This window comes from Zosterops lateralis (genome assembly GCF_965231275.1).
Source record: "Zosterops lateralis genome assembly, chromosome: 2".
Lineage (NCBI taxonomy): Eukaryota > Metazoa > Chordata > Aves > Passeriformes > Zosteropidae > Zosterops > Zosterops lateralis.
The window spans coordinates 3,491,712-3,519,005 of NC_139763.1; the positions used below are offsets into that span (position 1 = coordinate 3,491,712).

Consider the following 27,294-nt stretch of genomic DNA (forward strand, 5'->3'; position numbering starts at 1 on the left):
GAGAGTGTGGTGTCTGGTTTTTTGGAGTGTGAAGATTTCCTGTCCAACAAACCTGGCCAGCACAGGGAGGACATGGAGCTGCAGGAGAGAGCCCAGAGGAGGCTCCAGGATGAGCAGAGGGATGGAGCAGCTCTGCTGGGAGGAAAGGCTGGCACAGCTGGGATTGTTCAGCCTGGACAGGAGAAGCTTTGGGCTGAGCTCAGGGTGGCCTTGCAGGGCCTGAAGGAGCCCCAGGAAACCTGGAGAGAGACAATTCCCAAGGGCTGCAGGGACAGGACACAGGGAATGGCTTCACACTGAGAAATGACAAGTTTAAGTGGGATGTTGGGAAAAAATCCTTCCCTGGGAGGGTGGGGAGGGGCTGAGATGGAATTCCCAGATTTGCTGTGGCTGCCCCTGGATCCCTGGCAGTGCCCAAGGCCAGGTTGGACATTGGGGCTTGGAGCAGCCTGGGACAGTGGGAGGTGTCCCTGCCCATGGCAGAGGTGGCACTGGAGAACCTTTAAGGTCCTTTCCAACCCAAACCATTCCACACCTCCATGAACTGTATTTCCTGCAGCACCTTCAGGCCCAATATTTTACCTCTATTTCATGGAAGTTTCCGTAATGAATTTTATCTCTGTCAAGTCTGTTTTTATCAAGAATATCAGTAAGAATGAGGTGAATGGTTTTATGAATGAATGAATGAATACTCTAAAGCACGTGGGAAAAATACAAAAACTAGAGGACTGTCTTCAAACAACTGAATAAAAGATAGAGTACATAAATATAAACACAAATATCTGTGTTTAACAAGACAAGGCTCAGCTTTACACATGGATTTAATTGTGTAAAAGCACAAATAGGTGTTTAGCAGTTCTCAGGTGACACCTCTGCCTGCTCAGGACATCCTGATCTTGTTTTGTGTAAGAATCATTCCTCTGGTTTTTTATAACAATGCTGATTTCTTTATATCCTGGGTCTGATTTTTAACTCATAATTTTGGGATTCCCAGGAACAGAGAAAAAGAGATGAGGCTTGAAGGGTGGCTGTGGCTTTTCCCCATTCACACTGCACACATCCTTCTGAGCTGGACCATGTTCCACATGAGAAGCCCAAAGCACTTTTTCAGTAAAATAACTGATTTTTGGATCAAGTTGCAGGTGCAGATTTGATGAGTAGAGCTAACTTTTCTGCCAGGGACAGAGTTTTATTGTTTCTTTTCCTTACTTAACTTTATCCAGAGCCAACATAAAATCTGCAAATGCCCTGAGCAAGCCTCTTATCACCCTGGGGTTTCCTGCTCAGCTTTATTGAATGGAGGAGTTTGGATCAGTATTTCAACATCTGTAGCCCACAATTTTGAACTCACCTGTTGTTGCTGCAAGGAAAGAGTTTTATAAGCCCTGGTACTGATATAAAGCTGAAGAAAAAAATCTGAATTTATGCATTTTTGAGGGTATGAATGGACAAATTAACTTCTCCTTCTGGCCCACCTCAGCAGCAGTGTGGGAACAGCCCCAGAGCTTGTGGGAAGCCACAAGGAAGTGACATTTGTTTAAGGTGGAAAACTGTGCAAAGAAAGGTATTTACATTTTTAAATCATGCACACAAAGCTGGGAAATGCCCGTGCAGCTCCAATTCTACTCTCTGCTCTGCTGCTCTGTTTCCCAGAATGGAATAAGGATCCACACAGCATCAGTAAAAAGATTAAAAACGGGACTTTTGTGCATCTTTCAGAGCAATATCCTCATATTATGATCTTCCAAAGGCTCCTCAAACTACAGTGGATTTCATGGTCACCATGTTGCCACAAATCCTGGATTAGGGGATATGTGGGAATAAGACATTATTCATGATTAGGGCAGTTTGTTGAACTTTACCCAGAAGAAAGAAGGGGAAAGGTTTAATTTGGAATTTTTATAATGTATAATCTCAGCTGAACATAATTTAATTGGATAGTGAAAGAGAATTCCTGGTATAGGTGTTCCATCCCATGACAAAGCTCTGCAAACAGAACAGCTCATCTGAGAGCAGAAAAAGACCTCCACAAGCATTTTTATATATAAATATAAATATATTTATAGCTGTTTCCATCTCCCTCATAGTAAATATAGAGAAAGAGACACCAGCGCAACAGGTTCATGGATTCGGGGGAACAATCCCAAGTCGTGTGAAATTCTTTAGTCTCCGGCAAAGTGGAAAAAAAAAAATCACCTCTAAGTGTTGCCCTTTTAAATGCAAAACAGCTGCTGCCTACTGGCACTGCCTGAGTGCTGCCCTTGACAGTAGAATTCCAGCTCCTGCTTCCCTCTGGTCGCATGTCATGGCATTAGTAGTGTCTGTTTAATGGCATTTAGATCTCAGTTTAGCAGGGATTTGGCTCTGCTGTGTTCCCTGGGGATTTGGGGTGGGAAGAGTTTGGTGGGTGAAAGACTCATCCCAATGTTTGAAGGGTGGGAAAGGGAGGGAAGTTATCCAGGCACTGTGGGATGTGGGAAGAGTTTGGTGGGTGAAAGACTCATCCCAATGTTTGAAGGATGGAAAGGGAGGGAAGTTATCCAGGCACTGTGGGATGTGCCTGCAGGTGATGCTGAGTTATCCTCATCTCGGAATAACTCACTGGGATTTGGAATTCCCAGGAATTCCAGCATGATGATATATCCAAGGGCATCTCATGAGCCTTTCTGGTGCTGCAGCAGCTTCCCTTTCCCTGCTGCTCTTTGCATTCCCAGGGAATCCCACCAAATTCCAGCGTGGTACCCATGGCAGTGCACAGGCTTTGAACCCTTGGAGGTTCCTGTTCAAATCATCCCTGCCCTGCTCTGTGCAGCTGGGAAACAAAAGCTGAAAGGCAAACCCAGAAAAACCCATCAAATTAAAGGAGTGCTGTGGATAAACACTTTGGAAAATGTGGTGGTCAGGGGTTTCAGCAGCTCAGTGTGTGACAATCATAACCTGAATTTGTTCCAGGTGAGTTTCAAGCTCCCTTTTGCCCACAGGAAAGGGGGTAAATCAATAATGTTAATTTTTTATCCTTCTTCCTCTTTTCTGAGTGTTACACAACCACTCATAACCTTATTTATTTAGGAAATAAGGCCTTTCAGGGACTTTGATCAGCCTGGGCTGAAGTTTCTTCAAAGATTAACTGACTTCTTCAGAAGTAAATCAGTTTCCTCTGCAGCAGGTATTTGCTTAGCACGGAACAGGGTGTTGAGAGCTGTGCAGTTATAAAGTTTGCTGGGCTCAGCTGTAGATTTCCTTAACACACACTGCTGACATCACTGTGTCTCCTCTCGGACTCTTTTTCTTTTTTTTTTTTTTTTTTTTTTTTCCTCTCTCTTTCTCCCTCCCTCCCTCTCCTCCCTCCCTCTCTCCAGTTTCTTTATTCAGGTAATTCCAACTCAGGCTTATTTCAACTTGTTGTTTTTTTGACTGACAGCGAGAGAGAAGGGAGAACTCTCTGAAGGGGTTTGTTTTGTGCTGGATTTTTTTTTTTCTGTTTGTTTTTTTATTATCTTTTTTTAATTTAAATGCACACATGCTTTATTGAAAAGCCGCCCAACCTTCTATAAAAAAGATTGTTTGACTTGTCATGACGATAACATCTAGTAAGGAATCTGAACATTGCTCTTTTTCAGGTAAGAGGTATTTGTCAAAAATCCATACATGCTTAGCAGTGCTTTGGGAGCTGTGTGGAGCTGGAAGCTGAGGAGTAGGTGCTTTTCCTAATTTTTTTTCTCCCTATATTTTGGTAGTTTAAGGGTTTAGGAACTGTATGTGAAAGAAAAAAATGTTTATAAAATTGTGCCTTTTTTCTGGATTTTGATTTAGAGGCAGTTCAGCAATTCAGCAAAAGCTGTCAGGGTTTGGTCTTCCCACTGATGTAAAGCACTGACTGTGGGGTTTGTAATGCATGGGGCTGAGATTTTTATTTGCTGGGGAGGGGGACAGATGCTGAACCTGGTTTTGTCACTGTTTGCTTGTCAGGGATTTTTTCCTGTAGAAATCCAGAGTGTTGTTTAGAGTGTTGGAATCAGAACTTTCAGCCAGCTCTTGATTTTATTATTTTTTTTTTCCAATGCAGAAATCAGTTTTTTATTGGCATAGTGGGAAAAACCTTCCTGGAGATTTATCCTGTCCCTGTTACCTTTGTGTGTAAGGAAGGAGAATGTCAGTTTTCTGTGGAAGGTGTAAAGAATGTAAACATGTCTGAGTTGGAGAACTTCAGGCATTGTCTCCCAACTTTTTGCCTGTGTCTTCACACAACTTGTTTACGACAGGTCTGGCTTTTTCCTCATAATCACAATCGAAGCCCGTGGTGCAAATTCCCCTCTGCTTTTCCACTGCCTCCCTTTTTATTTTCCCACTGGGATGTGAAAATGCTGCAGTGAGAGGTGCAGATAAATTCTCTTTCTCTCCATGAGGTGCTGGTTGTGAAGAGGAACAAAGCTGCCTTTCCTTTGTGAACCAGGAGTATCCACAGCACTTTTTAACTAACCTTGTTCCCTCCTACATTGAATTTAAAGGCATTTCCAGGCTCTTTCTGATCACAGTGCCTGTGTGTTTACCTACCAAGTCTGTGTTCTTTTGTGATTTTTTTTTTCTTTTTTTAATTGAGGGGGAAGGAGAGGATTTGGTGCTAAACAAATGTCTTTATTTCCCTGGCTGTAAAATGTCACAATGCTCTCTGCACTCCCTAATGACCAGCTAACAGGAGGGAGGAAGCAAACCTGGAGTGAAACACGGTGCTGGTTGTACAATCCAAACTGGCATCACGTTTATAAAGCAGAGTTTGTAGACCAGACCAAAAACTTCCCCAGGAATTTCATCCCAGTAAATGAGGCATGGCCTAGAGACAAAAACAGCAGCGGATGACTTGGGCTTCAGTCTTCCAACGTACATACAATAATTCAGGCTGTTACTTTTTATAGAATTTCAAATGAAAACAAATAGTTCTTATTTTATCCTGCCTCCTCAGGGCAATGAAGCAAACAAGCCATTAGCCCACAGCCCTGATTGCAGCTGCATTTTTTTTTATTGATTTATCCAGATTTCATTAAAGCAGTCTGGAATATTATTTCTGCCTCCTGTGCTGTTTTTCCCTCTCCTCAGACACACAGTCCACAGAGACAGGCTGTGTTCTTTGGGAACTGGTGGAGACCAAGGCTGGGAAGGACCAAGAAAAACAGAAATGTTACTGTTTTACGTGCTGAACCTCAGAGCATTTTGAAATAAATTTTGATTCACTTTTCTTCAAGGAAAAAACAAGGCAGGTTTTGGGGTGATGCCTTTTTGGTGTAGGAAAAGTTTTTACCTCTAGAGACACCTTATATGTGTATGAAAATGATAAAAATTACTGATTATTGTATGAAACAGTTAAAATCAACTTTGTCAATTGACTGGGAAGGAATTTGCTAAATGCCAAATATCTGAAAGCTGAGCTGTCCTCAACCCCTTGGGATGAGAGAACGACTTGAGCGAGTTATTACAGGCTTGAGCATCATTTCAGCATTCAGTGTGTCTGGATGTGTTTGTTACTATGGCAAAGGGCTTGGAGTTAATACGGTAAAGAACTTGATCTTAATATGGTAAAGGGCTTGGATTTAATATGGTAAAAGACTTGGTGTTAATATGGTAAAGAATGTGATGTTAAGGGGAGAAGGAACTTGATGTTAATGTGGCAAAGGCTTTGGTGTTAATATGGCAAGCAGCTTGGTGTTAATATGGTAAAGAACTTGGTGTTAATATGGTAAAGAACTTGGTGTTAATATGGTAAAGGGCTTGGTGTTAATATGGTAAAGAGCTTGATGTTAATGTGATAAAAGTCTTGGATTTAATATGGTGAAGGGCGTGGTGTTAATATGGCAAGGAGCTTGGAGTTAATATGGTAAAAGGCTTGATGTTAATATGGTAAAGAACTTGATGTTAAAAGGGGAAAGAACCTGATGTTAATGTGGTAAAGGGCTTGGATTTAATATGGTAAAGAACTTGATGTTAATATGACAAAGGGCTTGGTGTTAATATGGTAAAGAACTTGGTAGTAATATGGAAAAGGACTTGGTGGTAGTATGGCAAAGAATGTGCTGGTAAGAGGGTAAAGTGTTTGGTGTTAATATGGTAAAGAACTATGTTAATATGGCAAAGGGCTTGGAGATAATAGGGCAAAGGGCTTGGTGTTAATAGGGCAAAGGGCTTGGTGTTAAAGTGGTAAAGAACTTGATGTTAATATGGTAAAGGGCTTGGCATTAATATGGAAAAGAACTTGGTGGTAGTGTGGCAAAGAATGTGGTGGTAAAAGGGTAAAGAATTTGGTGTTAATATGGAAAAGGGCTTGGATTTAATATGGCAAAGGGCTTGTTGTTAATATGGCAAGCAGCTTGGTGTTAATATGGTAAATATCTTGATGTTAAAGGGGCAAAGAATGTGGTGTTAATATGGCAAAGGGTTTGGTGTTAAAATGGTAAAGAACTTGATGTTAATATGATAAAGGGCTTGGATTTAATATGGTAAAGGGTGTGGTGTTAATATGGTAAGGAGCTTGGAGTTACTATGGCAAAGGGCTTGGATTTAATGTAGTAAAGAACTTGATGTTAATATGTTGAAGGGCTTGGTGTCAATATGATAAAGAACTTGATGTTAATATGGAAAAGAACTTGGTGGTAGTGTGGCAAAGAATGTGGTGGTAAAACAGTAAAGGGTTTGGTGTTAACATGGGGAAAGAACTTGATGGTAATAGAGTAAAGAATTTGGTGTTAATATGGAAAAGAATTTGGCAGAAATCATGTGCGTATTCCTGGAGTCAACAACTCCCAAGGACTGGCTGTGCATGAAATGAAACTCCTGCTCCCTCTCTGCCTGTCTGTGCTGGATGGTGTGAAATGCTCTTGGATCCATCACAAACCAGAGCATCTCTGCCTCCTCCTAAGAGCAGGAGATTGTCCTGCATGACCAGTGCAGGAAATTGTCTTTGTGTGGCCAGCACAGCACCCTGAGGTTCACAGCAAGGCAGAGGTCATGGCCAGGCAGGAAGGGAACAAGATGAGACAGGAGTGAAGCTTTAGGTATTGCCACCCTTCACTGGGCAAACATTGCTTGGACACGAGGAGGGATTTTTGGGATAACACCTCTGCAGTACTTTACACTCATTGGGGAGAAAGATGTTTGGCAAATTTCATCTTCTGCAAACCTTCTGCTGCCTCTGGTGAAAGTAAAGTGCTGGGACAAGGGTTGGTTTAAAAATTTAAACCATTTAAAATCATATTGGGCTCCTTCCTGGTTGGTTTTTCTCGTGGAGATCCTCAGCTGGATTTGTCTGTGCTCAGAGAGCCACCTTCTCTTTGTCATGACTCAAAAACCATGAAGTAATATAAATTTTGACTGGGACAATAGTACAACCTGATCAGATTAATTTCATCTCGGTTGTTTTAAAGGAGGGGTTTCACCGTTGGTTCAATCTGGTTTCACATAATGAAATTTCCCTTATCTAAAATCAGCATTTTTGCACTGAGAATATATGATAAAAGTGGTTATCTGGTCAATATATTGCCATAATCTGTAGAGAAGGAATATATATAACAATGCACCTACTAAATGACCTTAAAAGATGTATTCTTACCATGAACTGGTGAGGAAAAAAGGGTTATATATATATATATATATATATTCATTTATTTATTTATTTATATTAAAAAATCCTAAAAAAAATCCAAAGAAACTCCAAACCATCACAAAAAAAGAAATAGAAGGCACTGAACCTTAAAAATATCATTTTGAAATAAAAATGGATAAAATTTAACCATATTTTTGAACACAAATGTACATTGCACTTCTTTTCTTGACAAATAAAATGTCTAAAGCTGTGACTTGATCATGACCCAAAATAATCCTTATTGGTAATAAATCAATAAATCTTTCTGTCCTTTTTAAGGTCTCAGTCTGGGAATGTAAAATCTTATTTTAAGAAAATTTCTTTGGATTTTTTTTTGCAAAAAGACACATTTCAGTGAGGCAAGCCCAGTGATTTATCCTCCTATTGCACCTCAGTGTGAGGTTCTGCCTTTGCAGGTGTATTTTTGGTGGATAAACAGTGAAAATATTTGAGAGGACAACATGCCTTTAAATGCTCCAGTACTTGTTTAAATCTTATAAATGATGATTATATCATCAAGGAAAAGCTTTTGTCTGTGATGGCTTTGCAATCACAAGAAATACAGAGAAATACAAGAAATTTGTTAAGCACCCAAGATGTCACATAAAGGCTGAAAATGTCTTAGAAATCAATAATAACCCTTCTGTTCTCACAAGAAACTTTGATTTAAGCACTTTTCTACATAAGCTGAAATATTTAGACTGAAATCTGCAAAGAAAAGCTGGAAGAATGACCAGATCCTCATTCCCCAGCCTCAAAATGAACCAGTGGACAAGAATTTGCTGAGTACTTAAAACTCCAGGTGCTGTTAACAGAAATTGTTCCTGATCCTCAGCTTGAGGCAGCACCAAATAATTCTGGTTTGGCTTTTTTTTGCACTTTATCAACTGATCACTGGCTCCCCTCTCACTAAATAAACAACAGGTGAACCGTGGGGGAAAGGAGAGGAGGGTTTGAAATCACACCAGGAAAAAGGGAAGCTTTGAGAGAAGCAGCAGTGACAGAGGTGTGGCATTGCAGGTTGTTCATGTTTTGGAGTTGCAGAGGTAAAAAAATATTTAGGGGGGCTGGACATGAGCCCAGAGGTGCCCAAGGGGGTAAGAGGCCCCTGGGCTGGATGAGGAATTGTGTGTCCAGCAGGAGCAGGGCAGGGATTGTCCCTCTGTGCTCCAGGGCTGTGTCCAGTTGTGGCTCCTGCAGGAGAGCCCTGGAGGGGCTGGAGCGTGTCCAGGGCAGGGAAGGGGCTGGGGAAGGGTCTGGAGCCCCAGGAGGGGCTGAGGGAGCTGGGAAAGGGGCTGAGCCTGGAGAAAAGGAGGCTCAGGGGGGACCTTGTGGCTCTGCACAAGTCCCTGCCAGGAGGGGCAGGGAAAGGAGGAGAGGAAATGGCCTCAAATTGCACCAGGGGAGGCTCAGGCTGGAGATTGGACAAGGAAATTTCCCTGGCAGAGTGGTCAGGCCTTGGGATGAGCTGCCCAGGGAGGTTTGGAGTCACTGTCTGGGGGAGTGTTCAGGAGGAGGCTGGAGGTGGCCCTTGGGGACAGGCTTTGGGCTGATGCTGGTGCTGCTGGGGTGGCACTGCCTGATCCTCAGGGGCTCTTCCCACCTTGGGAATTCTGTCATTCTGTGATCACAGATGAGGGAGCCTTTTAAACCTTCAGGCTTGGTGAATCCATTCTTTGGTGAGGGTTGTTGGGACAGTTTCCATGTTGACAGGGAATATCACAGACAAGAACCTTTAAAGCAGAGCAGACATATCCTACACCTTATTTTAGATTCCTAGATGGGTTGTCTTTATATAAGAAACTTGTTCATAACCTTCAGTGCATAATCGGCATTTTTTCCAACAACTAAACCATGTGTGTGATGGAAAGGGCACATCATGGTGTGGAATCTCACCAGGGATCCCACACAGCCCAGCATTTCCTGTGGGATTTCACCTGAAAGGCCTCAGCAGCACAACTCAGACTGACCTGTGTTTATTTAGGATATTCCAATTTAAAATGCACACCTGTACCAGGTAATTAATATGTGTAATTCTCATCATTTCAGGAAGAGAGGGGTACCTTCACATACACTCGGACAGTTGATTTTCATGGAATAAAACTTTGCAGCTTTCAAAAGCTGTGGCCTTGCCATAGAGGTGCAAGGAAAAGACAATTTCAGCTGTGTAAAAGTTCAAGATCTGATCTCAGGTCATCAGGCACTGCAGAGAGATGGGCATATCCATCCCTCAGGGTATCCCAGCTTTCCATCTGGAAAAAAAAAAAAAAGCATTCTTCCAAGGAAATAAATCACTTATTGTCCATGCTGATGCTGAACACAGCCTACAGTCAGAACAAATGATTTCTCACAGCACAGCAGCTCCTCAACACACTTTGCAGTGGGATGAACAAAGAGGAAAGACTTTGGATCTGCTGGAAATTAGTTCAGATCTGACAGTGAGGGACACACAGGAGGAACTTTGTGGGTGAACACAGTAATGGGGAGAAGTTTGTGGAAGTTGTGTCTCAAAACAGGTGGATTTTTAGGATATGGAGAAGAAGGGACATTTTATTTATGTCAAATGGGAAGATGTTGTGGAATGGGAGAAATCTAAACCAGGAAAGGATCAAAAAAAACCCTCAGGAATTGATTTGAGGACGAAGAGGAACGAGATGCCAACAAAGAGCAGGGAAAAGACAATTTCAGCTGTCTAAAAGTTCAAGGTCTGGTCTCAGGTCATCAGGCACTGCAGGGAGATAGGCACATCCATCCCTCCAGGTTTCCATCCTGGAAAAATGTTTGCTATGAGGGTCAGGGCAGCAGCTGTAGAAGACTGTGACCTTTAAGGGTGTAATGAAGTGAAAGATGTGTTTCAAGTAATGAAGGAGAAATTTAAATGGTCAAAACAGCAGAAAAGAAATAGGAATTTTAAGAATTTTTTGTCCCAGAATTTTTGAGTGGGACAGATGAAAAGGACTGTGAGCAGGAAGAGCACTGGGATATCTTAATTAATAAACTGAAATTCTGGAGTGGAAGAAAAGGTGGATTTTGGAGATGCTGTGGCACCAAGCTGCCTGCAGACCACAAGTGTGAGCTGTGCAGTGAGTGGAGCAAGGGAGCAGCTTTCCAGAAAGAGTTTTTTACTTTGGGAAAGGCAGACTTTGACAGGGTGTCACCAGAACAGTGAATGGAGGAGTTTTCTGCTTTGGCTGGTGGAGTGACAGTCCCTGGACTCTCAGCAATGCCAAGATCTTAATCAGATCTGAAATCTGCTGCAATCTGAGACATTCACAGCCCTGCTCAGCTGCTTCATGCCACCACTTATCTTCAGCACTTACCTACAAAACAGGAATTCTGTTCAAACAGCACTAAAATAGAATCCAAACAGCACTAAAACAACACAGAAAGGTCTACCCAGCCACACATTTCCCCATCAAGTGTGTGTTTTCCAATGAAAATGGAAGCTTTATTAAATATTACAGGAAAAGCACAGAGGGTTAGAGATCAAAAAAGGTTGGTTTTTCCACTGGAAGAACGATCTCTTGTGGGAGATGCAGTTTGATTTCCTCATTCCCCCAGTCATTCTTTGCGCCTGGACCGAATTTCCGTCGGTGCGTCGAGCCTCGTTGCGAGGCGACAGAAAATAATTGGGTGTTTTTTGTTCTCGTAAATCAGGCAGCTCGGAAAACATCAAAGTGCCTCCTGAAAGCCACGGCATCTGTAAAACTCACAGAAAAACAAGGTAGAGGAGCTGCTGAAGGTTTTTTTTTTTAAAAAAAAATAGGTTTGCGGTGTCCCGAGCGCAGTCGGAAAAAATTCTCGGTGGAGCGGGAACAATGTTCTATTCAAGTCTGATGACTCCAGTGATCAAAGCTGGACCTTCCCAACTGTAAAAAAGATTGCAGGAGCCTTGGAGATGACATGGGGGATCATAAAGGAGCAGCCATAAAGATAAGGGATGTGTAAATAAACCGGCCGGACAGGCTCCTTTGAGGGTAGAGGAAACGCAGGGGCTTTGAAAAGCAACATGAGGTTTTGGTTGTTTTTTTCTCGTTTGGGGACATTATCAATGATTTTATGGAGGTTCCTAAGGAACTGTGAGGAAAATAAAAATGAGGAGGGGATTGTGGTTGTGTTCCCAGATCCCAAGGAGCAGGACAGGCTGTTGTCCCTCCAAGTGTCACTTGTCACCAAACCAACCCACGTGGTCCTCATGGTTGGCTGAGCCTTTTCAACCAGAAAACTCTTCTAAACCTGCTGAAAGTGCAGGTTTAGATGAGAAAATACCAGATTTTGAAAAGTGAAATAATTGTATTTTGACTTTGTGGAGGTGACATGTCACAATCTGTCGCTCCAAGGAATGTTTTGTTCCTCACCTGATTTAAGTGAGACACTCACACACATTTCTGTGCAAACCTCAAAAGGAAAGGTCTAGTTTTGGTTTGAACAAACAGCCAGAGTGACCTTTTTATGGTTTGTTGTTTTGTTTTTCTTTTTCTGTTTTGCCAGAAAAGTTGAAACTTTTTTTTTTTTCCCCATTTTTTTTTTTTTTTTTTAAATTTTGTTCTGCTATTTCTGGTTTGGCGAGAAAATCCAAAAACATTGATGTGCACCAGTACTTTCATGCTATTTCCTCCCTTCTGAAGCCACAGTCTCTGCAGCAGACTGAGGGGTCTGTGTCATGGAAACTGGCAGGGATCAAGCAATTTGGGAAGGCAAGGAGGAAAACAAAGATTCTTTCCCCTCTGATTCCTTGGGAGTTTATCTGGAGGACACAACAGAGAGGGGCTGCGCAACCTCCCAGTCAAAAAAATTCAGAAACAGCTTCTTCTTTAAAAAAAAAAAATCTATTTTTATTCCAATTTTTGCAGATATATGAGTGACAATGAGCTCCTGTACAACGTTAACGTGTTGCTGATGGAAAGGATAAATAATTAACCTGGCTTGTTTTAATTTCCATCACCTAAGAGTGAAAGGATACAAACCAGCCCACGTCTTTAAATCCGTGGGCTAATTTCAGCTTGGCTTGGCAGGTGAACAGAGGCTTCAGGAATTATGTTCCAACAAGCTCCATGAAAACAGGGAGCTCTGTAAGTCAGGGAGGATTTATTAACGCCTTCCCTGAGAAGAGGAAATCAAGGGGGATCAGCTTGAACGAGGCATCAGAGAACCCCCGTGGAGGCCAGAGAAATGGAAAAGGCTTTGGATGGAGCTTGTGTGCTTGGTCCACCACCTTTCCCCAAGTTCAAATCCAGGCTGGACAGGGTTTGGAGCAACCTGGGACGGTGGAAAGTGTCCCCTGAGGGTTGGAACTGGATGAGCTTTAAGGTCCCTTCCCACCCAAATCGTTCTGGGATTCCATGAATTTGTTGGTAGCCCAAAAAAATACCCCATTAAAGGGGGCTGAAGCCATTTCTACTTGAAACTCCCCAATGTTTCTCACCATTGATCTTTGATTTTCTCTCAGCCCCCATCTAAAATACCAGAAATTTCAGGAGTGTTAAGGACTTCACATGAGCAGAATGGAGTTTTACCAACCAGCAGCTACTTTTGCTTCACATTTATTAATTTTTAAATCTCCTTGGTACTCCACAATTCCAGCTCAGAATCCCAAGCAAGCACTGGGGCTCAGAACCTCATAAACCTTGGGACCAAAACATTCCTGAGGTTCTTTCCTATTTCTGCTCTGAAAGCTCAGGTATAAAGCTAAATTCTCCCTTCTCCTCTACGTGATTCTCTCCTTAAAAATGTGCAGGAGTGGAAAAAAGGGCATTTTTCCACTCATTGCTAGGAGAGTAGGGAAGCTTGGCACACGAGTGAGCTCTGTACTGGAATTTGGGTGGGTCTAGGAAAAAAGCACAGACTTCAGTGGAAAACATATATGGGTGTGTGGATATGTGAGCAAAAGCCTTTTTAAAACCTTAAATTAACCACATCCATGGATTGGTCAGGAACAAAAGGAAAAAAAAAAAAGAGAGAGGGAGGGAGAGAAAGCTGGCCTGAAACAAAAAAATTTTGGGGCAGTGCTGAGGATAAGCAACTCTACACCAATGGGGAAATGTCACTGATATCTTTAATTCTTGCCTGACCAGCTCAGGCAGGCAGGTGAAAGGCCTTGGTTTGTACATCAGGCCAGAGTTTTTGTGGTTTAGAGGATCCTTATGACCTCAATCTGTCCCCTCTGGGAGCTGCTGAGGGGCAGCAGGGTTGGGACAGGAGTGGGGACAGGGATGGGGATGGGGACAGGGGGTGTGAGCCCCAGGGTGACCCCAGGACACCTTTTTTGGGAGGTGTTTGAGCAAAGGGTTTTGCTCTGAGATCACAACCCCAAGGTGGTGGTTCCTGGTCCTGGTGGATGTGTCCACAACTGGACATTTGAGGAAATTACTTGATTTCAAGATCTAGAGAGGGTAATATTTGGTATTATTTGGTGTAATTTTGGTATTATATAATATTATTACCCATTTTTAAGGGTAATAATGGCCCAAAGGGGGACGCGTGTGAAAGAAGATGAGTCTACAACTGACTTTAGATAGAACAAAATGTCCCACATCAACGATTTAGATTTGCAACTGCTTCTGCTTTAGAGAAATGGGAATTACAGAATCCCAAAACCACCTTCTGGGTTGGAAGTGTCCCACAAGGACCGTCAAACCCAATTTTTAAGGGAATGACCCACCCAACCTTAATGTTTTTAGCACCAGACTCCAACCAGCTGAACTCACACGTTATGTTCTTATCCATATTATTTTATATGGATATTTATATTTATATTTTATCCATATTATTATGGATATTTTAAATAGTAGAAATAAACCTCTGACTTCTGTGTAAGTACACAAGAATGCCCATGAAATATCACATCCTGGATCTATTGGACACTACTGAATTTTCTTTCCAGCACTTAAAAATTTTAAGTTTTGTTTAGGTGAAGTAGCTTCCAAATATTTTTTTGAGATGAAGCAGAGCTTGCTCTTCATTTATCAGCCCTGGACCATCAAGGGAAATGGGAGTTTTATGTAATTTCAAATCTTTGTAGTGCAAAGAAAATGGGGTAGGAATTAACATTTTGAAGATCTTGGGCCCCTCAAAGAGAATATTGCCCACAATTGGTGTAATTCACTGTGAAATAATTAATTATATATAAAAAATAGTCAGTTATATGTGCCAGCAGCATCATCTGTGCTTTGCCTAGGAGAGAAAGACATCCAGTGCAAAAATAATTTAGGTTTGGGTGAGGGAAGTGGGTACTTTGTCTCAGAAGCTGCATTTTGTCAGCATGAGAGAAGAGTCTCTTTCTTGAAAACATTTTCCACGGTGTGAACTTGTTCACACAGGCAGGGCAATTCTTCTTAACCAAATAACTTCCTGAGAAAATCAGCTTGCAACAAGTTTTAAGATGAAACCCTGACAGACCCATCCTTCTTTCTTGGAAATGGGCTTTGTGGGGTGGCAAACACCACTCCAAATTCACTGCTGTGTCCTGGCCGTGCAGAGATGACCAAAATTTGGATTATTTCGAGTGTTACTCTGCATTTATCATTGCTCTGCCTATGTGAAGCAGCACAGATCAGCTGCAACAATCAGGTTAAAAGGATCCAGGGATTTTTTAATAGGAAAAAACTTTACTCCAGTAACAGCATCCACCTTCCTGCTGGGTCAAGGTGTTCTGCTCCCCCAGTTAGATTTGATTTTGCCCACATTAGGAATAAATGGAAAAAAAATTACCAATATATAGACCTTTAAATAAAATTATTTTTTCTTCCCTTACCAGCTTCATGGCCTTTTGCACCCTACCACATTACTTTCAATACTATAGAGGTTTTTAGATATTTAAAAGGCACAGGAATTTTAATATTTTTTTGGTGCAAAACTCTTTTCATAGCCTGACTTTTCTGTGTTGAGATTTAGTGGCTGCACAGAGGTGGAAAACCATGAGCAGGTTTATCTCTGCAGAGTGTGTCTACACAATATTTGTGGAGTTTTCATGGTGTATTCAAGCAGTTCTTCATGAACTCATGGCATGGACTAAAGGACAGCTGTGATTTACTGGAAATGGGATTTACAGGAGGAGAAAACAGAGCACAAAACTCTTCCCCAGCAGGCTGCAGGGAGCCTCACCCCCATGGCCACACCTCCACCCAGCTCTGAGAGAGCCCTGCTGTGTGCAGTGACTAATTAAAAACAAACCCCAACTTGACTGGGACACGGTGCAAGGAACTGGCATGAGGAATTGTAATTAAAAAAAAAGGATCTGCTGAGCCCCAGGATGTGTTCCTGCTCTTGTAGGGTTGGGGTCCAGGTAGGAGATGATGCTCTGGTGGTGCTGGAACCTGGTGTTTGATGTTGGGATTGGGGAGCCAGGGGGTCCTGTCATGAAAAAAATATTAAAATTGTAAATTGTCTACCCTAACTGGTCTGAAATGCCCCATTGCTGCCCGATAAATGTCTTTCCTGGCCCAGCTGAGAGTCAGGGGGAAGCAGCAGCCCTGGGGAAGGCAACCTGCAGCTGTTTTATCCCAGTTTTTGAACAACCAGCAAAGCGCTGACTTCCCTCCCTGCCATGACTTGGCACACTCCTCTTCACTTTCAACCACCTGCTGACAACTGAAATTAAAAATCCAGAGGAAGTGTCTGTTTGGGGGTTTGTTTGCTGGCTTGTTTTTAAACAAAAGCAGATTTTTATTAGGCCAACAAATGAATTTGGAAGAAAAAGGCAAACAAACAAGAAAAGAGAGCAGAGCAGTTTTCTGTTCCACTAACCCCTCTTCAGCTCTGAAACAGATGCAGCAAATTTCAAACCAGCTGCAGACTGGCAAATCACTTGCTCTGAGTTTGACTTTATTATCATTATCATTATTACTATTGTCCAAAGTGATGAAGTGATGGGTGAGTGGGTTATAAACAAGGTGCTGTCCTTTATCTGCTGTGAAAGAAGGGAAAGCAAGGGCACAGCCAACCTATGGTGAGCAGGGAGTGACAGTCCCAGCAAACTAATCATGGAATGGGTTGGGTTGGGAGGGACCCTAAAATCATCTCATCCCACCCCCTGCCATGGGCAGGGACACCTCCCACTGTCCCAGGCTGCTCCAAACCTCAATGTCCAACCTGGCCTTGGGCACTGCCAGGGATCCAGGGGCAGCCACAGCAAGTCTGGGAATTCTATTCTATTCCAGAGCCTGCCCACCCTCCCAGGGAACAATTCCTCATCTATCCCTGTCTCATCTAACCCTCTTCTCTCTCTCTCTTTTTTTTTTAATTCTTTCACCTTGTTCCTCAGTCACACAGATTTCCCTCTGCTCCCAGTGCAAATCAGCCAAGAATTTTCACCTCTGTCTTGGCGGCTGCTGTCGCATCCCTGATGATTTGTTTCAGCCCCCAAAAGATGAGAGATGATGGGAAGGGAAATTAAGGTTCCAACAGAGACACCTTCCACTGTCCCAGGCTGCTCCAAACCCCAATGCCCAACCTGGCCTTGGGCACTGCCAGGGGTCCAGGGGCAGCCACAGCAAATCTGGGAATTCCATCCCAGCCCCTCCCCACCCTGCCAGGGAAGAATTCCTTCCCAATATCCCATTTGTCCCTGCTCTCCTTCAGTTTAAGGCCATTTCTCCTTGTCCTGTCACTCCCTGTCCTTGTGAAAAGTCCCTCTCCAGCCCCCTTTAGGATCTGGAAGGCTCCTATAGGGTTTCCCTTACACCAGTCCAGTCCAATCCCTTTGTTCTCCTGCTGACCTGGGAGGAGATTCCGTCCCCTTGAACTTTTTCCAACATCACCTCAGCAGCAAATGGCTTTGGGCTAATTCATGACTAATTATTTTCTATCTCCTTGCCTAGTTAAGCTGTCACCCTGTGCCACCAGAACTCTGAGAGGGAACACAGACACCCCTCATTTGGGAACAAACCCATGAAACTCTTGGCACATGAGCTCGTGCAGGTGGATTTCAGCCAGGTAATTCATACCAGGCAGTACCCAGAGAGGCAGAAATCAAGGGAAAACATGCCTTTGGGGCAAACAACTCACCCACCTCGAGCCCCAGCCCTGGAATTAAACAAAAAAAAGGCAACATCAGCCTCTCTGGATGCCTCTCCCTGGGAGCTGTGCTCTGCAGGGGTGGCCTGTCCCCACTCTGGGATGGGGAAGGCAGCAGGAGCTGTGTGAAAATACTCTCCCAGCAGCCAGAGCAGCTGGCTGGCCAAGGGCCCACTCCCCAAAAAAAGGGAATTAAGTACTTAGGAAGGACTTAGGTAGGCCTGGGTTGACTAAGTGAAAAGCTATTTTGCAGAAAATCCCTGCCCAGCTCCTGTTTGGGGCTGGAATGTGTCCAGGTGTCTTCATCCCTGACCCTCACCCTGCTGGGTGCCCAGGAGCTCTGAGTTCAGGCATGCCACAAAAACACCACACGGATTAATTGATCTTCTGTCTGAGCAGGAAGAGCCAAAAAAATATGAGGCATTCCTTGGCTTGTGTTCAATCTTCTCCCGACATATCCCCTTGCTCTCCTTCTCCACCTTCCCTCCTGCATTGCAAAGCTCCTTAAACCCTCAAATGTCCCAAAATCTGATTCTTGGTGGGACTCCTCCTGGAGTCTGAGGCTCTGTTCTCATATTTCTAACTGATAAAGGAACTGGGAAGATGGGGAGGGGACTAAATGCCCTAAATAAAGCTTTCAAAAGTTTGGAACCACTGAGAACAGAGTTGTTGCTGCCTGTGACAGGGGGTTGGAATGAGATCACCTTCGAGGTCCCTTCCAACCCAAACCCTTCTGTGATTCTCTGATGGGATGGAGAGGCCAGCAATGGGTGGTGTGAACCTGCAGGGAGATTTCTGCTGGACATAAAGCATTGTGCAGCCAGCTGCACACTCCTCTGGGGGTGGGTAAGGACACTTGGTTTGGATGTTTTGATTTGAGGAGAGGAGAGGAATGGGATACAAAACAAAATGAGGCAATGCAACATAATGGGTGACACCCCTGTGGTGAAGAGAAGTGTCTCCAGGTAGGAAGAATGACAGGATTTAGCTGTTGGAACTCCCCAGGGTCATCCTGGAAGGGGATGAAATTCTGGTAGGGACTGCAAAACAGGACAACAGTTGGCATTAAACTCTCTGAACATTTATATTGGCTAGGATAGGACATCACTGTCCCAGCTTGGTTCCCTCTGTGTGCTGAGATATTTGATGTTCCCACAGCAGCCCAAGGTGTAACTGAAAGTGGAAGTTCAGGGTAGGAACTCGATGAGCAAAGTGCAACAATAAATGTCCCTTTCAGCCTTGCAGAGCAGCTCTGGCACCCAACTTCCCAGAAACAGAGAGGGCAAGATCCCAGGAGTCTGTTCAGACTTGTCTGTGCAGAAAGAGCCAGGGGATGGTTTGCACAGCAAGAATGAGGAAAGGGTTTGTGGGTGGGAAGAGCATCACACCACAGGCAGGTTCTAAATGCTTAACTGCTCTCCTGGTGTTTGAAAAGGCTTTGGAGCGACAGTGTGTCAGCCAGGGAAACATTCTAAAGTATTTTGTACTGTCCTGTTGAAGAAAAGCCATTCATTAAAAAATTTTTAAAAAACAGGACAGGTTTCTGGGGAACCTTTCTCTATTTTTCATTTTCTTTTCCCCAGCTGTGCATAAACCATATTGCTGAGCACAAAAAGAAGAGTTTCGTGATTATTAATATAAATTAATATGTATTGATTAATATTAATATATTAATATTAATTAATATATAGTGATATTAATCTATTATATTAATTTCTTCCTGAAGGAACACTTTGGTGCACTTGAGGGATGTACATGGCCAAGCCCCCTGCTCATCCCCAGAGCCCAGGGCAGAGGCTGGAGGGCAGGACTTTGCAATTGTGGCTGCTCACTTGCAGTGTGTTAACTGCTCACACCCTTGCAGGATGTGCTTTTTCTCCCCTTGGAGGCCTGATGCAAAGACTTGGGAATCACTGGGAGCTTCTCAATTAATCTCAATAAGCTTTGAGTCATCTTTTGTCTCTATCCTGCCTCCTTGCTCATTCTCTTATTTTTTCCACGTCGGTGTTTTTCCAAAGGCTCCTCGGTGTAAATCCATAATTACTGCAAAGCCTTGCACCCTGTCCTGGGGAAAAACAACATTCCTGGACAAATCTCCCTCAGAAACAACACACAGGAGACTTCTCCAGCTTGAATTCATCTTCCATGCCCAGCAGGCAGCAGCTTAGGAGAGACAGATGGATTTGGGGTTTTGCTCCATTACCATTTCTCTGTGAATGCTTGTTGTCCTGGCCCTGCTCTGAGTGATGTAAAACCCATCTCTGGCTTGACCACTGCACCCCTCAGCCCTCCCTGTGCTGGCCCAGGACATTCCTCTGCTTTCACCTGCTCCTGGAACCCAAACTGGAGGGAGTGAGCACTCCCAGGGCTCCCCTGTGCTGATGGGTGGCTCTAAGGTGGAGCTGAAGGCACAGCTTTGGGAGCTGATTGTGACTTGAGGGTGTACTTACAGCTCTCTTGCCTCAGTCTTTTTTCGTGACAAAAATGTGTAAGTTTAGCTATTCAAGCTTCCCTGTCACCACTCCCTAGTGGGTCCAGCACTGAAGGGCTCTTTTTGGAGCCCAGGGGAGCAGTGTCCAGCTGTGTGGCTGTGGCAAAGCACTTTTTGTCAGCCTCTCCTTCCCTCCCTCCCTCCTCTCCTGCTCCTCTTGAGTTCCATAACTCAGGCACTGAGGAGGATTTTGCTGGCTGACAGCTGCACAGCCCAAACCTGGTGCCCAGCCCAGAGGGAGCAGGATGTTCATGCTACGCGGAGCACTGAGAATTCGGGAGGCACTTTTGTAACCTACTGAACCACATCAGACCCAGGGAAGATCTGAAGATTATGCAGCCCTCCTCAATGTTTTCTTTCCTCACTCCTGGGCTTTTCATTTTTATTTTTCTTGGTGCCAAGCCTGCTAATTTTTTTTTTTTTTTTTTTTTTTTTTTTTTAATTTGCTGGTTGAAAAAACAGCTCAAGTTCTGCCCCTGTATTGGAGTGGCAGCGAAACATGCGTGAGGATTTGCTCCAGTGGCAAAGCCATATCTGATTGGGGAGTGAAAAAAAAAAACCTCAAAAAAAAAAAAAAAAGGGAAAACAGCTGAGGCCCTTCGAACAAGTCATGCTCCTGTGTGCTTTTAATCACTCCTGCCTGCCAAGAGAGATCTTGCACAAGCAAAGCTGGCTCCATGCAGGAGGAACATTTTTGCGTGTGTGCGAGCTGGCTCCCTGTTAACGTGCTCCCTGGAAGCAGTGGCAATGTGCTGCTCACATCCCTGGCTGCTGGAATTACCTTAACCATGGCAAGGTATTCGTGGCTGGGTGGGTTGGTGTGTGTTTTATTGACTTTGAGCTCAGCTCTGAGGGGCAAGTCTCCCTTTGGGCTGGTGAGGAAAGGAGGTAATTCAGAGGGCATTGGAATGCTGGACAAACCTGGGACAATTCAATTTTCTTCCCTCTCGAAGTATGTTTCCTTAACTCAGTTTTATTTGCAGCTCCACTTTGATTTACGGCAATAAAAAGTGATTTATCGGTGTGAAATAACAGACAGCAGGAGCTCTTTTAATTTAAAACTGTGCCTTGCTCTTATTAATTAAGCTTGTTTGCTCATATTAACTTGCTGTGGTAGATGTGCTTTGTGATTTAGAGTGAGCATCAACCAAACAAACCAAAGTATTTTGGCTGGGGTTGATTGTCAGGGCAGAGAGTGTGAGGTGCCTCTCTAAGATGGGAAATAGCAATGCAGGTGCTATAATGTGGTTTTTTACACATACAGACACCCATAAATGATTTATTTTGGGATATTATAGGGGTCACCTCAGTCAGGAAGAAGTGGGGAAGTGGGGGCAGGAGAGGATCTTCATCTGAATCCTTTTATTTTCCTTTTTACTACTGATGCTTTCATCAGAGTTTCTTCCCCCGAGTGATTGCTGGCAGTGATAAGGGAGGGGAGCAGAGGCAGCCTGACAGATCCTCTCTTCCCATGTCAGTGTGGCAGAGAAGGGAAGTATTTCTGCAGGGAAAGGAAACCAAGAGGATTTTCCCTGGGGAGGAAAAGAGCACTAGAGGAATTCAGGATCACACAGGAAAGAGTGATGTGAGAGAAAAAAAAAAGAAAATAGGAAGTAAATCAACACAAAAAAATACCCTGTCACCAAAAAAAGCACCAAAAGTTGGCTGGGATCCATTTCAGGAAGTGGCTGTAAAGCTGAGTAACTTTGTCACAAATCAGGGGAGGACACAAGACATGATGAGGGAGCTCTGAAAAAGCCTCTTTCACCTGTGGCAGATTTTAAAATTTCCCACAGGTGGGGATCAACATCACACATGGGGATGAGATGGGCAGTGAGGAACAGCCTTGGCTGTGAGCTGGAGCAGTCTGGAGTGTGCCAGACTTGTCCAGAGCTGAAATAAATCTTCATTTCTGAGCTTAAAACCTGAAATGGCAAATTCTACAGCTGTCCCTCTCTCTGTTGGTGCAGCCCAGGGAAGAGACTGTGCCTTGGAACTTCCTTCCTACTTCCCATCTTTTTGGGGGGAACTCTTCTGCCATGGCATTTTGGTGTCATAGCTGTGGTGCTGTCCTTTAGCAGGTCTGGAAATGTGGGATGCTGCAGGTTCAGGATTCTGTTGATTTGGGGCTCTAGGACAGGTAACAACCTATTCCAGGGCAGAGCAGAGAGAGGGCAAGGGCTCTTACCAGGCCCTTGGGAGGGATGAATCTTTTTCTTCCCTGGGAGGGTGGGCAGGCTCTGGAATAGAATTCCCAGATTCCCCTGGATCTCTGGCAGTGCCCAAGGCCAGGTTGGATTTTTTTCTTGGAGCAGCCTGGGACAGTGGAAGGTCTCCCTGCCCATTATTTTAAAGAAGATGATTTTAAAGGTCCCTTCTAACCCAAACCATTCCACGATTCAATAATTCTCTATATTCTACTGACTTCTCCACATTAGACAACTGCAATTAAACCACAAATTTATATTGATTCTTAAAATTTTACTCTGTTAACAGTGCTCTCCATTTTTGTCCAGCGTTGGAGCAGAAAATATTTTGTTTACATTATTCTCCCTTCCTTTTTCCTCAGACATTGGACACTGGGGCTTAGAGGAGCCTAGGACAGTGGAAGGTGTCCCTACCCATGGCAGGGGGTGGAAATGGATGGTTTTAAGTTCCATTCCAACCCAACCCATTCCATGATTCTATAACTGTTGTTATTCCCACACGCATTGCCAACCCCTGGTGCAGGATCCAGGCTCTCCTGGGCATGGCAGAGCCATGGTGAGTGTGGAGAGCTGAGTGTCCTTGGGCCATCCCTGACCTTCAGACCCCCAGGAGTCCTGTCCCTGCCTCTCCAGCCCAAACTCACCAGCTGGAGCTCCAAGGAGGGAAGGTGGAGCCTTGGCTGTCCCCATCCCTGTGACCTCCAGGGGAGGAGGAGCTGTCAGCCCTGGGAATGGCTCCCAGGAATAGGGATCCAGGTAGGCTGAGCAAGGAGCTGGGATGGGGACCTGCCACCAACAGCAGAGCAGAGATCCCAGCTGTCACCTGGCACAGCATTTTGTGGTGTGCAAGTAAAGGCTGAGGGGAACTGTGTTTGGGAGGGAGAGAGGTGTGCTGAGTTCAGAACAGACTTTTGGGCATATTTTAAATCCATGTCCCTTCCAAGGAGAGGCTCAGTGTGGGGAATGGAGCCTCTTCCCTAAGGAACATGCATTTGCCTGAAAGGTTTCCCATTAGAGGCTGCACATTTTTACCTCCCCCTGACAGTGGTGGTGGGGCTGAGGTTGGCCTGAGGAGCAGATGCATGTCCAGTCCTTCCCAGCCCTACCCCTCCCAGCCCCCACATTTCCTCCCGTTGTTCTTTTCCAGATCACTTGAAGGTTTTTTCCTGTTTATTATCCGGACGTGCTGCGCTCTCTGTGTTGATTTGACTGTCACATAAGGAATCTCCTACTGGGATCATGGGTGCACTCCCTTATTATTTTATAAATATGTATCTGTGGCCATGGTTCAGAGCTGTGGAAGAGAAATGTTGGTGATTAAACCAAGACTGGAATATTGTTAATGGGGCTAAGTTTAATTACCCTTTCCCAGAAAACCTGCAAGAGTGTGATGAGCACAGTCACAAACAAAAATTCTCCTTAATTGACATAACAGGAAAGGTACTTCAGTGAGCAATTATGCTGATGTCCTGGGCTGGCACATGTGTGTCCTACAAATATATCTTGTACTTCCTGCAAAATTCTTTTAAGTAGCTATAAGGAAGACATTTTTTTTTCTTTTTTTTTTTTTTATTATTTTTTTTTCCAGCAGTTGGCGAAAACTAATCACTGACTTGGAGGCTCTTTTTGAGGAAAACAATGGGACAAAACAATGCCTTTTTTGTGAGACCTGCCAAAGCACAAAGGATGCATGGGATGTTTTTTTTCTTTGTTGCTTTTGTCAGCAGGAAGTTTTGTTGTTGGGAACGACTATAACATGCACTGTCCTTGCTCTACGTAATCTCTGTCTGGTCCTGAGAGCTGGATCCCGTTCCCTGCCTCTTCCAGCTGGCAGGGGCAGGGCTCTGTCTCACCTCGGGGGTTCTGCCCAGCCCTGGATCCCCGAATTCTCCCTCTCCATCCAGACTGATGCCCAGTAAACAAATCCAGGAGTCGGGTCCTCCAATGATTTCAGGGGTTGCACAGGTCAGGGCCCATGTTTAGAATGCTGACTTGGTGAATTACTTCCTTTTTTTTAATTTTTTTTTTTTTTTTTTTTTTAAATTTCAGACAGCTTAAAATGTGTGAGTGCTGTCCAGTGCAGGCAGCTTTCAGAGTGTTGCACCCAGGTGTAAAATATTCCAGACCTCGCCTTTGATGTGCTCAGGTCTGCTTTGTTTCCCTCTAGGTTAGCTGTAGGTCCGTCACAAAAGAGCCAGATCCGACTGAGTAAATCACTTGTGGAAGTTAATTGTTCCCAGTGAAAGCTGGTCTGGCTCATTTCTGCCTCTGTCGCAGGAAGGGACAGAGGTGGTGAGCTGGATCTGCGTCCTGAGCCCAGCGACTTTAATTCTGATCAGATGTCTCTCTTCAGGGCATTAAAGAAAACCTGCTCACTAATCAAAAAGAGCCTCTTCTCTAGAGAAACGTAAGGAAAAAAAAAAATATATATATTTAATGCCTTTTACAGAAATAAAAAGTACTGATATAAAATTTCAGCTCTGACAAATTTCTTTTGCAGGCTATCATAAAAGAAACCTACTTCTCCGTGCTTGGCAGGCACCAGAATCAATGAATGATTTATTTTTTTTTCCCCCCTGGAAAAAAAAAAAAAAAAAAAAAAAAATATCAAATTATTTGTAATGTCAGATACTGTACGGTGGTAACTTTATATTCCAGCTGTTTTTTATTCACTGCTGCTGTATTTAGATTATGTTTTGTGCTTCTCTCCACCAACACTTTCACGTTCTCCTCGAAGTTGGCTCTGGCTTTGTTGAGTAACAGCTCTCTTTTCTTCTCTCCTCAGGTCTGAAGCAGTGAGGATGGAGCCCACCAAGATCAACATGTCCCGTGTGCCCCTGGTCAGTGCACACAAACCCCGCGTGATGTCCAAGAGCGGCCACAGCAACGTCAGGATCGACAAGGTGGACGGCATCTACCTGCTCTACCTGCAGGACCTGTGGACCACAGTCATCGACATGAAGTGGAGGTACAAACTCACCCTGTTCGCTGCCACTTTCGTCATGACCTGGTTCCTCTTCGGGGTGATCTACTACGCCATCGCCTTCCTGCACGGCGACCTGGAGATGAACAAGTTCTCCCCGAAGCGGGAGCCGTGCGTCAAGAACGTGGATTCCCTGACTGGGGCCTTCCTCTTCTCCCTGGAGTCCCAGACAACCATTGGCTACGGGTTTCGTTTCATCACCGAGGAGTGTCCCCACGCCATCTTCTTGCTGGTGGCCCAGCTGGTCATCACCACCCTGATCGAGATCTTCATCACGGGCACCTTCCTGGCCAAGATCGCCAGGCCGAAGAAAAGGGCAGAGACCATCAAATTCAGCCACTGTGCCGTCATCACCAAGCACAACGGGGAGCTTTGCCTGGTGATCAGGGTGGCAAACATGAGGAAGAGCCTCCTGATACAGTGCCAGCTCTCTGGGAAGCTTCTCCAGACCTACGAAACCAAAGAAGGGGAGAGGATTCTGCTGAACCAAGCCAGCGTCAAGTTCAACGTTGACTCCTCTTCGGAGAGCCCGTTTCTCATCTTGCCTTTAACCTTCTACCACATTTTGGATGAAAGCAGCCCTCTGAGAGACCTCACACCTCAGAACCTCAAGGAGAAGGACTTTGAGCTGGTGGTGCTGCTGAATGCCACGGTGGAGTCCACCAGTGCTGTCTGCCAGAGCAGGACTTCCTACATCCCCGAGGAGATCCACTGGGGCTACGAGTTCGTGCCTGTGGTTTCCCTCTCCCCAAATGGAAAGTACGTGGCAGATTTCAGCCAGTTTGAGAAGATCAGGAGAAGCACAGATTCCACTTTTTACAGTATGGACTCTGAAAAGCAAAAGCTGGAGGAGAAATACAGGCAGGAGGACCAAAGAGAGAGGGAACTGAGAACAATGTTGTTACAGCAGAGTAATGTTTGATTGGATGGACAGAATGTTCTGAATATTCCTTTTTCTGCAAACTGAAAAAACCAAAACCCCAATACCTTCTGTGTTGTATGTCTGCTGTGAAACCAGAAGTGAAGCCCTGTTCAGGATTATTTCATTTTCAGCCCTATTTTCAGCAAACAGCCTTGGTGTACAGTGAATCTACCCCTTTGGCTGAGTCGTTAATTGAATATTTTGTAATTAGGCAGGATTTCTTTGCTCCCCACCATGACTTAACAAAATTGGGTTTGTGTTAAACCTCTGCCTTGTGCCACCCCTGAAAGCAGACACGCCGCTTTCCGTTTGGAAAGTGAAACTGGATGCACTGTGCTGATTCCCTCAAGTATTTATTTGACGTGTTTTTTTTTTTACTGTGAACATGCAGGGACAGCACGCAGCACTGCCAGAGGAAAAGGTGCTCTTTTGAATTATGTACCTTTAAAATGGATATTCTCCTTCCAGGGATCACCTGTGGGGGGGGATTCCTGGCGCTGAAAGTAAGTGCATTGAAGAGAAAGATGGTTGGATGTGGGAAGAGCTTCAGGAAGGGGTTAAATTCCTTAAATGTGGAAGGAGGTTGACAGAGCAGTGCTGGGTGGTGGGAAGAGAACTTGCTCTGTGTCTCTGCTGCTCACAGCTTTGTTTTGTGATTGTTTTAGGATCACTCACTTTTTTTTTTTTTTTTTTTTTTTTTTTTTAACCTTGCTAATGCCTGATTTATATCTGATAGCAAAAAAGGGGAGGTGAGGGCAGGACACACACACAGGATCACAACAATAATCAACTAAGGTTACAGCTGGCTTCGAGACACCTGTTTTTTATCCAATGTAAATAGTTTGTAACAGCAGCATAACAATACAATCCTACAGATGGCTTGCTTTGCTCCGGACCATATTTAATTTTGGTTAAAAGAAAGCTGTGTAATGTCTGTAGACAGTATTTACTTTTTTTTCTGGCAGCCATAAAGGACAAGCATTCCTCTCATCCAAATCAATTTTTGGGCTACTAAAACCATTCCATTAATAAATGAATTAAATTTGA

General features: G+C 44.1%; 1 protein-coding gene across 7 annotated transcripts; it reads left to right on the top strand.

The window, feature by feature from the left end:
* Positions 1 to 3,068: 3,068 nt before the first annotated feature.
* On the top strand, positions 3,069 to 27,294 carry KCNJ15 (potassium inwardly rectifying channel subfamily J member 15). Of its 7 annotated transcripts, none has more exons than XM_083884277.1 (2): positions 3,069 to 3,166; positions 25,128 to 27,294. In XM_083884277.1, the coding sequence occupies exon 2, from the start codon at positions 25,144 to 25,146 to the stop codon at positions 26,245 to 26,247; it is 1,104 nt and encodes a 367-aa protein (XP_083740403.1). In that variant the 5' UTR covers positions 3,069 to 3,166; positions 25,128 to 25,143; the 3' UTR covers positions 26,248 to 27,294. The 7 variants fall into 7 exon arrangements, with proteins under 7 accessions (XP_083740403.1, XP_083740404.1, XP_083740402.1 ...); XM_083884278.1 differs by lacking the exon at positions 3,069 to 3,166 and adding an exon at positions 3,175 to 3,372; XM_083884276.1 differs by lacking the exon at positions 3,069 to 3,166 and adding an exon at positions 3,380 to 3,620.

Coding starts and splice junctions, on each gene's coding strand:
- KCNJ15 (XM_083884273.1), top strand. CDS start 20,813: ATGCAGGAGGAACATTTTTGCGTGTGTGCGAGCTGGCTCCCTGTTAAC. Junction 20,932..25,127: donor ATTACCTTAACCATGGCAAG/GTATTCGTGGCT, acceptor TTCTCTCCTCAG/GTCTGAAGCAGTGAGGATGG.